The following is a 16,182-nucleotide window of genomic DNA, read 5'->3' on the forward strand; positions in this document are numbered from 1 at the left end:
ACATCTGGTAATAATTTATGAGTATTTACGCTGAGTTTCAAGTCTCTATCCCCAAAAAGGTCATTTTGGACTTCATTCCAGCTTTTTCCGATTTCGGACCATTGCGCGCCAGGTAGGAAGACGATCGGCCGCCGCGGCTGCCGTAAAGGTATTCGGCACCCATGTCGACAACTAGTGTATTCGGCAAGCTGAAACTATCAGGCCAAGGCATTAGGATGACTTATCGGCTTTAAAAACTGCATTATAACACGAGTTTCATGATAGCACTTCCTGACGGCAGATCGCTAGGCCTACTATACTCGAAAGCTCATAACTAGAGATGGGTCGAATAGCAGATTTCTCGAATTCGAATATCGAATTCGAATATTAAATCATTGCTCGAATATTCGAATACCTCGAATTTCGAATACCTCGAATACTAAATGATGAATGCTGGAATGTTTGACTCGGTTGCCTATGCAGCAGGCAACTCAAGATTTTGGGGAGTAATTTTGATTTACTTTAAAGGATTCGAACAGGAATTTAGCTGATTAATGAATATTTTAATTTTATGGAAACAATTGGGCATATAATTAATTCAACTAACATCGCTTTACCCCCACTTCTGCTGCCAAGTGCTAGCTGACAATCTGAGGCATTTTGCAAAATACAAGCTCTTTTCCACCGGATTTTCTTCAATTATTTTCAGTCCATCTTTGGGAGTTCTCACGAGATAAGATGAATTGGAATTGCTATCAGGGAGAAACCAAATATTCTGTGAAAATATCCCTTTGTCTGGGACTGTAAAAATAAAGATTTATAGCACCACTCATTAATTGTAACTTGATATATGTTTTCGGAAAAAAATACCGCATCAACTTCCGAGAAGCTTTGCTGCTCATATCGAGTTTCGCCAGAATGCTAGGTCTCCGTCGTATTTTGACATTTATATCTTTGCGTAAAATGCTTAAATAAACTCAGAAATACGTCGTGTTTGGTCTTATTCTTTTTGAAATTACGCGCACATTAGTAATATTTCAATTCAATAAAGGTGTAACATCAATTGACGAAAGTTATCCTTAGACACCTTTTGCGCTAATAGATGACTCATGCAGCGGTTGACCTCCACAGAAATGGAGAACTTCGAAGCTGGTAGGAAAAAAAAGGTCAGTGGGGGAGGAAAGGGAGGGCCGGAAACACGTTTCTATTGTTCTCGTGTAACCCGGTATTTTTTCGAAGCTAAGGTCTTCGTAATATGATCCCTGCGCGAGCTGTGACCTTTTTTTATTTCGAAGAAGAGGAAAGCCTCAGAGGGGTGGGCTAGTGCTGAATGGAGAGGGATACCGGATCTTGGGAAATGCGCTAATGTAAGTATCCCACGGTACTCACACAGCAGTTGACCTCCAGAAATGGGTAACTTCGAAGCAGGTAGCCAGAAAAAGGTCAGTGGGTGAGAAAAAGGGGGAGGGCGTGAAACACGTTTTTATTGTTCTCGTAACTCGATATTTTTTTCGAAGCAGGGGTCTTCGTAATGCGATCCCTGCGCGAGCTGGGACCTTTTGTTTGATTTCGGAGAAGAGGAAAGCTTCAGAGTGGGTGAGGCGAGTGCCGAATGGAGGGGGATAGCGGATCGTGGGAAATGCCCTAAGGTTGCTATCCCACGGCACTGAGGTTCTCCTGGTGGGGGGAATCGGGGATTTTCGGATTTTTTCACCCGACCATTTTCGGTTCCCCTCGTCGAACTCTTTTCACCGCTAAAATCCACGAATTTGATGTAATTCGTCAACTTGCGTAAAACGGCGCTGCGAGCAGTAAATGACTACAGTTCTCTACATTTTTCCGAGTCAACTACCAACGACGTGCGTGCGACAGTGTATGACGCGTAATTCAAAGTATTCGAGGTATTTGAGGTGGTACTTTTCGCATAACTATTCGAAACCTCGAATATCGAATACTTTCTAATATTCGAGGTATTCGAGTATTCGCGGATACTATTCGCACATCTCTACTCATAACCTTAACTACTCGACTCGACATTCGTAATGCTATTCGAAACGCTCGAGTCGAGTACCAACTACTCGACTCGACTTGAATTTTCGAGTACTCGCACATCCCAGGAAGATATGTGTTTTATTATCACGATTACGAGGCGCGAAAATTCAAATGAATTTTGGAAACGTGGTCGTATATTTTGTGGTTTGAAGTACTACTGGAATCGGAATCGATTTTTCACCTTTGCAAGTACTCGTTTTCGATTCCGGTTCTTGGCCGAGAATCGAGGAATCGAACCGACCCATCACTACATTAAACTTATACCAACGCAACACCACCTGGATAAATTCAAAGATTTTTTGAGGAAAAATGATATCTCGCGTGGCATTGAAAAATTGGTCATGTATGGGCCACTGTATCTCACTAAAGGGTCGTATTTATGTAAAATGGCATATAAATCTATATCTGGTAATGATTTATGAGTATTGACGCCAATTTTCAAGTCTCTATCCCCAAAAAGGTCATTTTGGACTTTATTCCAGCTTTTTCCGATTTCGGACCAGTGTGCGCCAGGTAGGAAGACGATCGGCTGGCGTAAAGGTATTCGGCGCCCACGTCGACAACTATAGTGTATTCGGCAAACTGAAACTACCAGGCCAAGGCATTAGAATGACTTATCGGCTTTAAAAACTGTATTACTACATGAGTTTCACGATAGCGTTTCCTGTCGACAGATTCCTGGACCTACTAGCCTCGAAAGCTCTGTAACCTTAACTACTCGACTCGATCGACGTTCGTAATGCTACTCGAAACGCTCGAGTACTCGCACAAGATATGTGTTTTTTTATTACGATTACGTGGCACGAAAATTCAAATGACTTTTGGAAACGCGGTCGTATATAAATTTGTGCTTTCAAGTACTACTGGAATCGGAATCGATTTTTCACCATGGCAAGTACTCATTTTCGATTCCGGTTCTTGGCCGAGAATCGAGGAATCGAAGAATCGAGGAATCGAACCGACCCATCACTAATTATTTGCAATCTGATAAACAACAAAGTTGAAAACATTTAATGCCACCATAGAGAAAAAAATTAACCAAATGACTTTCACCATTGGGTATTCAAACTACATAGTAGCTTGCACTAAGATGATAGTGTCCTGGTACATTAACATGTCATCAGAGGATTAATCCCAGTTACCAGCAAAATGGCAAAAATATGACAATTATTGCTGATGGTAAATCCTAGTAAATGGTACTTTTGATTCTCAGCAGCGACTTAAACTGTGATATATGCCAAAAAGAGAAATGTGAGCTGGAACTCACTCCACTTGAAGGGATGAGTTAAAGTGTTATTAGTTGGTGATTTTCAGATAAACAATTGATGATGGAAGGTTTTATTTCTCTTTACTATGTTAGTTATCATTCTAAGATTTTTGAACTTGATAATTGAGTGCATTAATCAAATAAATAACTGTCATAGATGGTTAAAAATCAAGATGAATTCGAACTTGACCAATGCTATGGCATTGGACCCTTGACAGCAAAATGGTCCAAGCTGTTGGCACAGCCACCAATTTTGCCAGAGATAAAGTTATCATAGATAAACTTTCAAAGAGGTACACAATGATGCTACTGCCGGCAGTTCTGCTGGAAGTGGCAAGTAAAGCCAATGATGATTTAGGCAAATCATTCTGACTGCAGCCAGAAATAATGCATAAGTATGTGAAAACTGCCTGCAGCCAATACATGGTTGATAACTAGTAATGTCTCTGACTTTCTTTGTGCTGGCTAAAACAGTCTCAGAGAAGGATGAGAAAACTTAATCAGCCACATCACAAGACAAAGGGGCTTGACAATGGAAATTTTTGAAGGACAGGTAAGTGGAAAGGAGGGCAAAGAAAGGCAGAATTTGCTTGGAGATATTGAGATGATTACACCAAACAAAAACTCTACTAATGAAGGAAAATTCAAACATCTTTACCTCTATATATTTTTTTTATATCACGAGATGTGGGTCAAATGTAAATATTATTTATTTTTTCAAACTTTGCCTACGTTTCGGACATTATATTTGTCCATCCTCAGGGCTATAAAAATGATAATGTATGATACAAAATTAGTTAAATACAGGTAATTTTACAGTTGTTATACAGTGGAACCTCGTTAAAGCGAGTACGGGCTATAGCGACACTCCCGCTATAACGAGAGATAGCCGATGCACCGTCAATTGACCCTACAATAAGCGTGTTAAAAAATTTGTTTTTACGAGACCCTTTTGGTGTTGGCTCTCGCCATAGCGAGGGTTTCACCGCCGGAAGACTTTCATCAAGACTCCTTAACCTCTGTAATTGCTAGCGATCTGTTAGAAATGAAGTTAATGGAGTGCTCAGTCTCAAAGTTATGTGGTAAACTGTCGTTCGATAAATAAGTAGTTAATTTTGGTGAAAATATTGTGGCATTAGCATTCGCGAATGCTTAATCTTCTTTTGTTCCTCGGGCGGCAGAAAGCAGTCGGCAGCATACCCGCACGTCCGTGAGTTGCGTGAATAGAAAGCATTTGATGGCAGTCACCATGGCCAAAAAACACCAAACACGTCTAAGCGAGAAAATAAAAATAAAGGAGTAATATGAGTGTCGAAATTAATTTATCTTCCTATTCGCTCTGCAAAATTTAAAAAAAACAAAAGCGCCCAAGGAATGCAGACGATGAAGAGTTATAAGGAGCTTTGTTCGGGTGGTTTTGCCCATTCAAATCTGCGGGAACTTCTGAGAAAGGGGCTACGCCCAAGCCTGAAGCGGAGTATTTTAGGGATAGATTGCGAATCGAGAATTTTAAGAGTGCGGAAGGTTGATTATACTAATGCGAAGCACCAAAGCGTTATCTCCCCTCACAACTCCCCTTGTGATGCCTGCGGTGTAAACCTGAAGTCGTGGAAGAGAGGACTCCGATCATAAGTATCTTTAGAAGTATTCCTCGCGTCATATAACATAGACGAAACGGAACTTTTTTTACATACAACTCCCCGACAAAACCCTTGCAGTATGAGGTATTTCTTGCAATGATGCCACTAAAGGTAGGTAGTGCGCCTTAGCGATGATGTAGGATGTACGAAGCAATGATACTCAGCGTGAATTGTCCGGATGGACGTATTTATTCTCCGTTGCGGATTTACAAGGGTGAACTATTCGGGTCATTGGTCGGAGTCGTACTGGCGCTCTCTTTTGTTACGTGGGTAGCCGAGCATCCCCTGGTGGCCGCTGGAAGAACTCGCAGAACAACTAACTCTCGTTTGCAGTGCCGTGGTAAACTCGGTGTATCATTTCAAATACGTCGCGAGCGTAACACTCAAAAAGAAACTTTTTTTCAACAACGGTAATTTTAATCACGTCATTTTTCAAGCTTAGCAAACTTTTTACCGTAGATGATGAAGATATTACCTTATCTGATAGAAAAAGTCTTCCAAGGCGGGAACGTTATACAACCTTCCACCGGTAGAAACAAATGTAATGCGTTATTTCACTTCACTGCCGGTTAACGTACAGAAACAATAAACATACACCAATGGAAACCTTTGAGGCATTAAATAACCGCGATACTGTTTTGTCAGTTAATTTTTGAATTTTCAGTGGAAAATACCAAAATAATAGAATGATCACGTAAATGAACTAATTAAGTGCATAGAAAAATGACTTCGTCGGTTGTGCATTAGCATAATGATTGACGAAACAATGCTTTCCATGATTTTTATTCAGTGCGGCGCTTATAAATGGTTTGAATAGTTAGTTGTTGTTCGAGTAAGGAAATTTAGTGATGTAAAAAACATCGCCTTTCGTCTGGATTTATGCTTACGTTTATCGGATAGATGTTTATCTGTCGCCGCACCACTCCTGTTTCTGTATATCTGTCCGCAACAGGTATATTGGCTATTATTTGCTCCACCTCCGGTAAAGTGACAATTCGCTATAGCGAGTGTTTATTAGTGCACCGTGGGGTGTCGTTATATCGAGGTTGCACTGTACATTAAAATACATGGAAATACATATTCAAAATTTACCTTTAAGTCTGATGTTGTTTTTATTTATTTACAATTTGGTTGCTTGGATTTCTTTCTTTGTTGGTTATGTCATTTATTAAATTATGATAAATTTTGCTAAAAATAAAAATAATTTTGTTAGCAAAATTTATCATAATTTAATAAATGACATAACCAACAAAGAAAGAAATCCAAGCAACCAAATTGTAAATAAATAAAAACAACATCAGACTTAAAGGTAAATTTTGAATATGTATTTCCATGTATTTTAATGTATAACAACTGTAAAATTGCCTGTATTTAACTAATTTTGTATCATACATTATCATTTTTATAGCCCTGAGGATGGACAAATATAATGTCCGAAACGTAGGCAAAGTTTGAAAAAATAAATAATATTTACATTTGACCCACATCTCGTGATATAAAAAATATATATATATATATATAATAAGGGGTCGTGAAGTATAAAGTTTGAATCTTTACCTCTCCCATTGTCAGCATCTGCGTGGCCAGGACCTCGATTGACAGGTGAGTCAGGGGCCAGCCAGATGAGGCGAAGGGGCGGGTGAAGCAAGGAGGACAGCGCCAAGTGCACACCAACCGATGGGAAGCCAGTCGGATGCTCTGGCGGAGGACCCTGAAATACAGACGCATTGCCAAATTATGTACACACGATCAAACTTCTTTACAAATCTACATTTCTCATCGACAAGGAGACGTGAACTACAATAAGTGCCTTTGAGTTGGTTTCAAAAAGCATGATGATTACGGCATGATAGAAACTTAAAGGCTGAACGGGTACATATGTTGTCAGAAGAAGAATTTAGTTACAGAGCGTAACACCAGAAAGAAGTTTTGCAGAACTATAAAAAACATATGTATGCATACAGGCACATTGACACTAAAGAAAGAAACATTTCTGTCCTTAATACTATTATGGCCTTTATGTAAAACCCTATTAATTTGTTCTTCATCCCTATTCGTGATCTCTTCCAAGCGTTAATGCTTCATAAAAATTCCCCAAGGGTATTTTTTTAAAACTAAACTTCAATTAGAACAATAAGAACAGTGAATTCCCGATTATCCAAGAAAATTTTTTAAATCACTGCTTCATTGAATGCCATCAGAGGGGATGGGTGGAAAGAGTTCAGATCCTCTCTGCGTATGCGCTGTTGCACTGGGGTACTTGTACAACTCATACACAACATATCCGCCACAATGTCACAGCAAATATTGCCACTGCGTGTTAACACTCGGTTTGATTTGGTAACACAAGAAGAATGGTTCGTTCCATTGCATGACTTAGGAAAGCTCATAATTAAACACCATTGGAATCAGAGTGAGTTGGTATAGTGGTAAAGCACAGGATTTTCGTAGGTATCGATACGAATTTGGGGGTTTGAACCTCTCTGAAATAATTTTTTTTCAGATACATAACACGGCAGTAACATATTTTTCTTATCCAATTGAACGCATATAAACCACTGTTGTCAAATCCATTACTCATTTTTATCGAAATCTCCTTGCACTAATAATATGGAAAATATTTCAGCCAGGCATTCTTTTTGTATCAAGACCTTTTTCGTATTAAGGTGACCTGAAGGTGCTGTGGCAACCATCTTTCACTTTCCCAAAAACGCCACTGACCCCACGACCTCTATGTGACTAGAAGATCAGGCAACAAACGACCATCCCCAACAAGTGAAGTGCTCTTCCCAGTCCCCAAAACGCTCTACCTTTGACCTTAACATCATCTATCTCAACATTCAGTGTTTGCGGCAGAAAGGCTTCCTGATAGATCTGCTCATGCAGGAGCACAACAGTGATATTCTTCTACTAGCTGAACACTGGCTAACAAACGATGAAATATCTACCTTTAATGTCAATGGCTACAATCTTATCTCATCCTTCTGCCGTCAAAGAATGAAGTGTGGTGGTGTGTCTGTTTATAGTAAACCTTACATAGGCCTAAAAGGCTTAAACTTCAATAAATCTATAGAATCTGTGTTCGAGTGTGCAGTGTCAATCCTAGCAGTGAATTCACAAAAATATGTACATTATTTGTGTGATATATCGTTCACCAAATGGTGAAGTTCGTGACTTCTTAGACCATTTCTCAGAAACTGTTAATTTCCTCATCTCTAAACACACAGATGGCATCATAATTTTTGGTGATTTTAATATTGATCTATCAAGCAACTCCCCGCATAAGTCATCCTTTCTCAATGTGTTATATCATCCTTTGGTTTAAATGTCATAAACAGTGAACCAACCCGGTTAACCTCCCACTCCGAAACCCTCATTGACCTGATAATTAGCAATCTCCCTAAGTTGTGTTTCTCCTTTACTACTTTTGATTCCCTTATGTCTGACCATCTTGCAATTAATGTCAACATAAAAACCAAAACCCCCACCCCACCTCGTCTTGTACCTATGTCTCAGCGAGCTTTCTCAGACTCTGCTATGGAAAAATTCCTTCATGATCTATCTCTAGAAAATTGGGAAGAGATATACTCAAGTCTGGATTTGAACTCAAAACTTAGTACCTTTCTTAACATTTTTCATATCTATTTCAATGCAGCTTTTCCACTAAATGTGAAAAAAGCAGAATCTTCCCTCTAAAGGAAAAGATATATTCTGAGAATGTTCTTAAAAGTGCCGCTATTGTACGCAACCTTTACTCCCTGATAAAAAGTGGTAAAAATGAATTGATTCCCAGTTACAAAGTAGCCAGGAAGGACCTTAAATCTATGGTAAACAATGAACGTAGGATTAAAATTGATACATACATAAAAAACTCAAACAACACTATAAAGGCTTCATGGAAAGTGATCAAAGATAACAAAATCCTCCTGTGGAACCTTGACCCCCACCCCAATCTTCTTTAATGGCACTCCTTGCTCTGATCCATCAATCACTGCAGACAGCTTCAATAAACAATTCTGTTACTCACCCTCAACCCTGAATTCCATAATTGATTTCAAAGTAGTTAACCCCGAACAGAGTATTTTTCTCTTCCCAAGCACACAAACTGAAATTATTCACATTATTCACTTCTTCAAAAATAGTTGGTCAGCAGGTACTGATGGCATACCCATGCCTATAATTAAGCATGTTGCCAAAGTCATTGCTGGTCCCCTTTCTGACATATTCAATACCTCGATATGCCCTGGAGTCTTCCCAGACCTTTTCAAATATGCTTCAATTATCCCAATTCATAAGAAGGGCCCTCTTAATGACTCGGCAAACTACAGACCTATATCTGTACTGTCTGCTTTCTCAAAGATATTCGAAAAACTCTTTTACCATCGTGTAATGAGTTATCTCAAAACCTTTAAAATACTGAAAAGTGCTCAACACGGTTTCTGTAAATCCAAATCCACAAGTACAGCCATCTTTCAGTTATTAGACCAACTATGCACAGCTTTTCAGGAACGCAAATTAGCTGCTGGTGTTTTCTTTGATCTAAGCAAAGCCTTTGATCGAATTAATCATGCAATTCTCCTCTCTAGACTGCAGTCAGTGGACATCTTGGGGAAAGCTCTCTCCTGGTTGTCATCATACCCAACTGACCGTCAGCAATTTGTCAAATATTCCTCCAGAACAGCAAAAAGCATTACAATAGTTAAGTCAAATCCCGTAACTGTGAAAGCAGGAGTACCTCAGGGTTCTATACTAGGGCCATTGCTCTTCCTAATTTTTATTAATGACTTGCCAGACAAACCCCTCCTCCAAAATGCCATTCTATATGCAGATGACACCTCAATCATTTCAAGTGAGGTAAATAGGAGCGACCTAGTTAATACAACACAAAGTAGTGTCAACAGCATGTCAGAATGGTGTCATGATAACACCCTTCAAGTCAACATAGACAAAACAGTTTTTCTTCAGTTCCATGGCAACCGGTCTCAATGTACCTCAAGTATGATCTTAAATGTTGGTCCTCACGTGATTTCTCGGGCACATTCAACAAAATTATTAGGTGTTATCCTAACTGACAACCTTGACTGGTCATACTGACTATATAATGAATAACATATTGACTATATAATGAATATACTATCCACTGGCATGTATTGTACGCAAGCTGGCTGAAGTAACTACCATTGATACTCTGAAGATGATATATTATGCCAAAATATATCCTCACCTAACTTATGGCATCATCTTTTGGGGTAATGCTAGCTGCTGCCACAAAGTTTTCTCTATGCAGAAACGTGCAGTGAAAGCCATGGCCAGAGTTTCTATGCGATCACCTGGCTTACCTCTTTACAAAGATCTGAAAATACTAACATTCCCATCACTGTACATACTCAACTGTGCCTCTTTTGTTAAGAATAACCCTGAATACTTTCCAAAAAATAGTTCTCTCCATAATCACGCTACCAGAACCACCAATGACATTCACCTCGAACACTACCCTAGCACTTTCAGCCAAAAAGGACCCCTTTTTTCCCTATCAAAAATATACAACAAACTACCGTATGATATCAAATGTCTTCCACCTACACCATTCAAGAATGCTATGAAGAAATATTTAATGGAAAACAACTACTATAGCCTGAAGGATTTTATGTTGGGCTCTGAGTAGTCTTTGCCCTTCAACCACTAAAATTGTAACTTTTTCCTGTTATCTGTAAAAATTTGTAAATACCTACTATATCACTTCATTTATTTGTAACTATTACTTTAATTAATTATTTTATATTGACGACATCCAATGTCACCGGAACATGTGATCTTTAGGAACAATAAAAATTATTATTATTATTATTACCCGAATGTTCTATCATTTTCAATAATATGTAGACACTCACGAGACCCACTTAACTGATGAGGCTGGGTCAGTGAAAACTTGGAAGGTGAAGCAACCTGCATCCTTTGCCTTTGCGGCATAAAGAGCTGACAAGGACGGAAGCGGACGTAACTGAGCTACTATTCTCACAGATTTTTCTATTCCTTGTACTCAGCTTGTAATAATCCCATTTTATAGATGGGAGAATGAAATCTACCCAAATAATTTTAACTCTTTTTGCTGTCTCTCAAAGTAAATGTCGATATTTGATTTTATAATTGGTAAATAATATCATTTTGTTGTTTAAATGTACACCTTACACTTTCCATTTCAAAGTCAGTTGTTTCATGGGAGGCTCTGTACACACGTGAATTAACAGTTATAGAGCATTCCACATTCAGTAGACAGAATAGGTTCTTATGGAGATTTGTTTCCCATGTTAATATCCATAAGGCCGAGAGTGTGGTGTTGTCAATAAAGCATATGCATATCTGCAGCATAAAAATTAATATCGTACAATGCACTGTTTAACAGCATACTCTAATGTATAGGGCTGCATTCTTTGGCGTCAATAGTTTTTACATAAAAATTATAGCAAAGGTTACAAAAAACATTTCCTTAAATTTACATTACAAGTGTGTATTTTTTTCCTTTATCTTATTCTCGCAATTGTTGTCTAACCGTTGATCATATTGGATTGAATCCTTTACACAAAATTCTTCATACTATTCTCTCTTTGAAGGTTTTCACCACTTTTACAGTAATTGAGAAAAATGAAGTTATACCAATGTAACACCCTTTAGGACAAGAAAATTTGGATTTTTGTAAGGTAAAACATAGACGCCTACTAACTTGCATTACTTACATTGTAGGTCCCTATATGCTGCGTATCAAATTTGAAGAAAACTACAAAGTTATTTTTAGCGAAAAATTCATTTACTTATCTTAATTTTGAAGGGAGTTACAAGATTTTGATCTTAAGAAAAAATATTATTGTGCCGCTGAGCCGAGCTTCTCACCTTGCCTTGCCAACTTCTAGCGGTTGGAGGGAAAAATCTCAGGGAGCGGAAAAGGAGGTTTTTGTCCATCCATACTAGGAAATATGTACTCCTTCGTTAGATATCCTGAACAGGGGATAATCACACGTTGTAACAGTAATGTTTTTATTTCCATACATTGGTACATGAAAGCAAGCAAATTTCGACGGCTTAGAAATAAGATGCAAAGTTCACCTAAGGTCTTTCGGTCTATTCACGGACACAAAGACAGGGAATATCTCATATTCTGTGCAAAGGGCTTCCCCTTCCAGTGCATGCCTTTTACAAAAGGGCACTCTGGGTTTTTCCTCAACTTCCATTCATGGATGCCATAAAACATGAGCAGGAGGAGTGAACCCAGTCAAGCGGAGGAAAGAATTACCTAATTAGCAAAGGGTCTTTGATGTTGTCATCAGAAAGGGGTTCACTTTTTTGGAGTGAATGAGTATTGTGTGGTATGCTCTAAGTTTGAGATCTGTAGAGTGTTTTTTATACCAATCTCTGCTGTAACGTGCCCTATCACTGTGTCCGATACAAAGAGGAGGAGATAAGGTGAGAAGCTCAGAAACTGCGAAAGTGAGTTGGTGCTCAACATTTTCTTGTACTTCACAAAATCTCTCAGCATCACTGAATCCTGCCAATAAACTTTCAGAAAGGAAACTGAGTGATTGGAATCCACTGCTTACTAAATGAGAAAGGAAGGCTATTTATGACACCTTAAAAAAATTTTACAAAACCCTTACAGAAATTCAAGAACAGTGATTTTAGACGATTTTGTGAAATCGGTAGTTAACCCTTTTGCTGAGGCGCGATCAACGGAGACCTACCCGTCACGTGCGGCGAAAGTGATAAGCACATGGTAGGGTGGATGAAAAGGTACAGCAATGAAAGGGTTAAAAGGAAGGTAGATGAATCTTTCCTGGCAAATACTCCTCAGACTTTAAAATCGATCTTAAGCTCGGTAAATATGGAGTGATCTTTCACATTTCACGACAACATTATATTGTCTTCTTGAGGACATAGGCTTTGGGTACGAACGCAGAAGAAAAAGATGCTTCCTTATCAACAGGAATGATATTATTCGTTGGCGGCTAATTATTTTAGGCAGCTAAAAAATATCATCATGAACAGAGGATCATTGTATTCACAGACAAAAACCTGGATTAATGTTGGAAAATCAGTGGAAAAAATAGAAACTCCGCATCAGGCTTTCCTTGCTGGACTTACAATTAGTGCTGGGTATTCAGCCCCCACTTCCCGAGAAGGAATTTGCAATTGCACATGGATGGACAGAAAAAGGGCTCATAAAAGGAGCATCGCATGTGTTTCTAAGCAAGAAGAACTCAACGGATGGGCATGATATAGTTGATGCCGAATGTTAGGAGAGCTGGTTTGAGCACTCACGCCTTGCAAGCCTAACCGAAGGCTCTATTGTACTGGAAGATCATCATAACATTTTTCCAAGCATTTTAAGCCGTCCAAAAAGTAGCATTTGGGGATTTCCTCAAAATCGGCATTATTTTGGGCTATGACCTACTCCTCAGACATAAACCTTTGTCCACCAGGCTATTTATTGAAGTTGGGAAATGAGAAAATTTCATTGGAGGTTAAAATCTCATCCATATGGAAAGTTTTGTAACAATTGGAATATAAATTCCGTAGTTTTGGCCAATACAACTGCAAAGGTGTGCAACCGTGCATTGTCTTATTGAAGAAGGAACTTTTTTCTCTTTCAAATGAGGACGCTTTTCTTAATTTCTACCATCAAACGGTCCAATAATGAGGCATTATACTCTCCTGTTATCACTTTTCTCTTTTCTAAGTAACAATCAATGTAGATTATTCCGCACGCATCCCAAAATGTCGTTGACTGTGACCTGACCTCCACATTTCACCATCTTCACCTACTCTGGAGCCTGTTCACCTTCAGAATTCCATTATTTCGGCCTTTCTTGTCTCTAAAGTGTAGTGACGAATCCATATTTAATCAACATCTATGTATTGATGTGGAAAATCCTCAGTAATGTGGCAGGAAAGCACCGAAACCTCTGAGTTCACCACACGATTTTGTTTATTCTCCACTGCGAGCAAATGCGGCAGTCATATTGCCGAGACTTTTTCCACATCAAATTTTTCGATGCAACCTTAAAGCTATTGTGTGCTGCGATATGCCTGTGGCATCAACTACGGTGCAACCTCAATAAAACGAGACCCCACGGTGCTCTAATAAACACTCGCTACAGCGAATTGTCGCCTGACAGGAGTTGGAGCAAATAATAGTCTATATATCTATTGCGAACAGTTAAACAGGAGTGGTGCGGCAACAGAGAAATGTATATCCGATAAACGCAAGCATAAATCCAGACGAAAGGTGATGTTTTTTGGATCACTAAATTTCCTTACTTAAATAACAATAGGGTAGTTTCCTTCATCAAAGAAAACGAAAGGCATTGATTGCGATTCGTTACCCACCATTAGTGTATTCATAATACACAAATTATTTGGTTTTTGAAATACCGGTTTAGACGAATGGCAAGGGTCAAATTTTATCCTCATTTGAAAAAGGCCAGATTGGCGCCCATGCGATTCCACTCCGCATGACGTCACAGGGACCTAGTTTCTACACGAGAGGATAGGAGTTATGCATCGTCTGAGGTTACCTATGCAAGCATGAGGCACAGAGCTCAGGGAAACATGTCTTAATAATCACCTATTAAAACTGGCTAATGTCGGAAAGTTTTCTTCGTTTGATAAGGTATTAATAAACCTTTTTTAAGCCAAGCGCTACCGTTCAGGAAGGTACTCAGCTATCCGCTAGCATCCTGCGACGTATCAGAGCTAAGCCCCGCCTCAAGGTCATCTCACCGGGCGGGAGGGGGAACCAGAAATACGACGTACGGAGATATTTCCCGACATTCATACTTAAGCGTCTCGTTTTCGCGCGCTTGAAAATTTTCACTTTTCATTTAATCGCGAAAAATAGATGTTGTCATTTAAAAATCTAAAAGCGCGAAATACGTACTCCAGGAGTAATAATCTTTCGATTAAGGCAATAAAAAAATAATAGGAAACCACCCTATTACCTATTCAAACAATTTGCAAGCACCGTATTGAATAAAAATTTTGCAAAGCATTACTTTGTCAATCTTTATGCCAATGCACAACCGACGCAGCCATTTTTCGATGTACTTAGTGCATTTAGGTGATAATTCTATTATGTATTTTGGTATCTTCCGAAGAAAATTCAAAAAATAACTAATAAAACTGTAACGCTGTTATTTAATGCCTCAAATTCTTCAATTGGAGTATGTTTCTTGTTTCTGTATGTTATGCCAGTTCTACACGCTCGGATCAGCTCATCCGGCTTAGCTCAGCCAAATCACTCAGCGCGAACCCATTCTTAACGAGAGGCTTAAGTTGACCCTTTGCCATCTGATGGCAATAACTGAAAGCCGAAGAATACTTGAGAATTGGCAAGCGCTGAAGCATTTTATGGAAAAAGTTCTAGCAATGCAGATAATTACCAGATTTATTTAGGAAGATCAGTGAATTCCCGAGTTGATATATGAGGTACTTCTACGGAAGGAGAGGACTTCACAATAATTAAGATGATTTTTCGTCAGCTAGGACGACAATACATTGCTTCCTCCGGTTTTGTTATAGGTCAAGTGGAGAATTTTGAAGTATTTACATTGAAAAAAATCCTAAATATACCGTATAAGCTTGTGTAAGAGGCGCACACGTGTAAGAGGCGCACCCCTATCTTGAGGATCGAAGCTATAAAGAAATAAAATTTTGCTACATTTTTTTATCCTATCGTGCGGTGTTGCAGGCGTATTCCTGGAATTTCGACAGTTATTGAAATGTCCTCTTTCAGTACTATTTGTAAGAGGAAATTTTGATAACTGCGGCGGCATAAGAGGGAGTAGAAAGAGTTCCGATCCTCTCTTTGCATACGCCATCGCTCTACGTTGCTTGTCCTACCCACGAACAATTTTGTTTAAAAGCTCTCGCAGGAGTATTGCAATAGAATTGCAGCCGTGGAAATTTTTAAGGCAAAACACGACAGGCAAATGGCATGAGCTTTCCCAAGAGATTGAACAACAATCGGGGCATATCTCAGCGCTGTAGGATAATAACCACGTCGTAGATTTAAGGCCCCTTGCACACACACCGATTTTGGACGGCCGGTAAAATATCGGCCGTCCACATTCCAATAGTGAACAATGGGAGAGCATTGGAGCTTGCACACGTACCGACCACACGCCGGCACCGGCAAAATGCCGGTTAGCTGCCGGCTATTGTCACTGTGGATCGCCGACGCCGGCTCAAAAACTT

The 16,182-nt window shown here is 39.2% G+C and overlaps 1 protein-coding gene across 1 annotated transcript in view; it reads right to left on the reverse strand.

Moving 5' to 3' along the window:
- LOC124163701 (alpha-mannosidase 2) overlaps positions 1 to 16,182 on the reverse strand; it is a 200,727-nt gene that overhangs the window by 12,107 nt on the left and 172,438 nt on the right. Inside the window, exon 22 of the mRNA XM_046540768.1 lies at positions 6,496 to 6,649. Coding sequence (XP_046396724.1) covers positions 6,496 to 6,649 — 154 coding nt within the window. The remainder of the gene's footprint in view (positions 1 to 6,495; positions 6,650 to 16,182) is intronic.

The sequence above is a fragment of the Ischnura elegans genome, chromosome 8 (genome assembly GCF_921293095.1).
Source record: "Ischnura elegans chromosome 8, ioIscEleg1.1, whole genome shotgun sequence".
Lineage (NCBI taxonomy): Eukaryota > Metazoa > Arthropoda > Insecta > Odonata > Coenagrionidae > Ischnura > Ischnura elegans.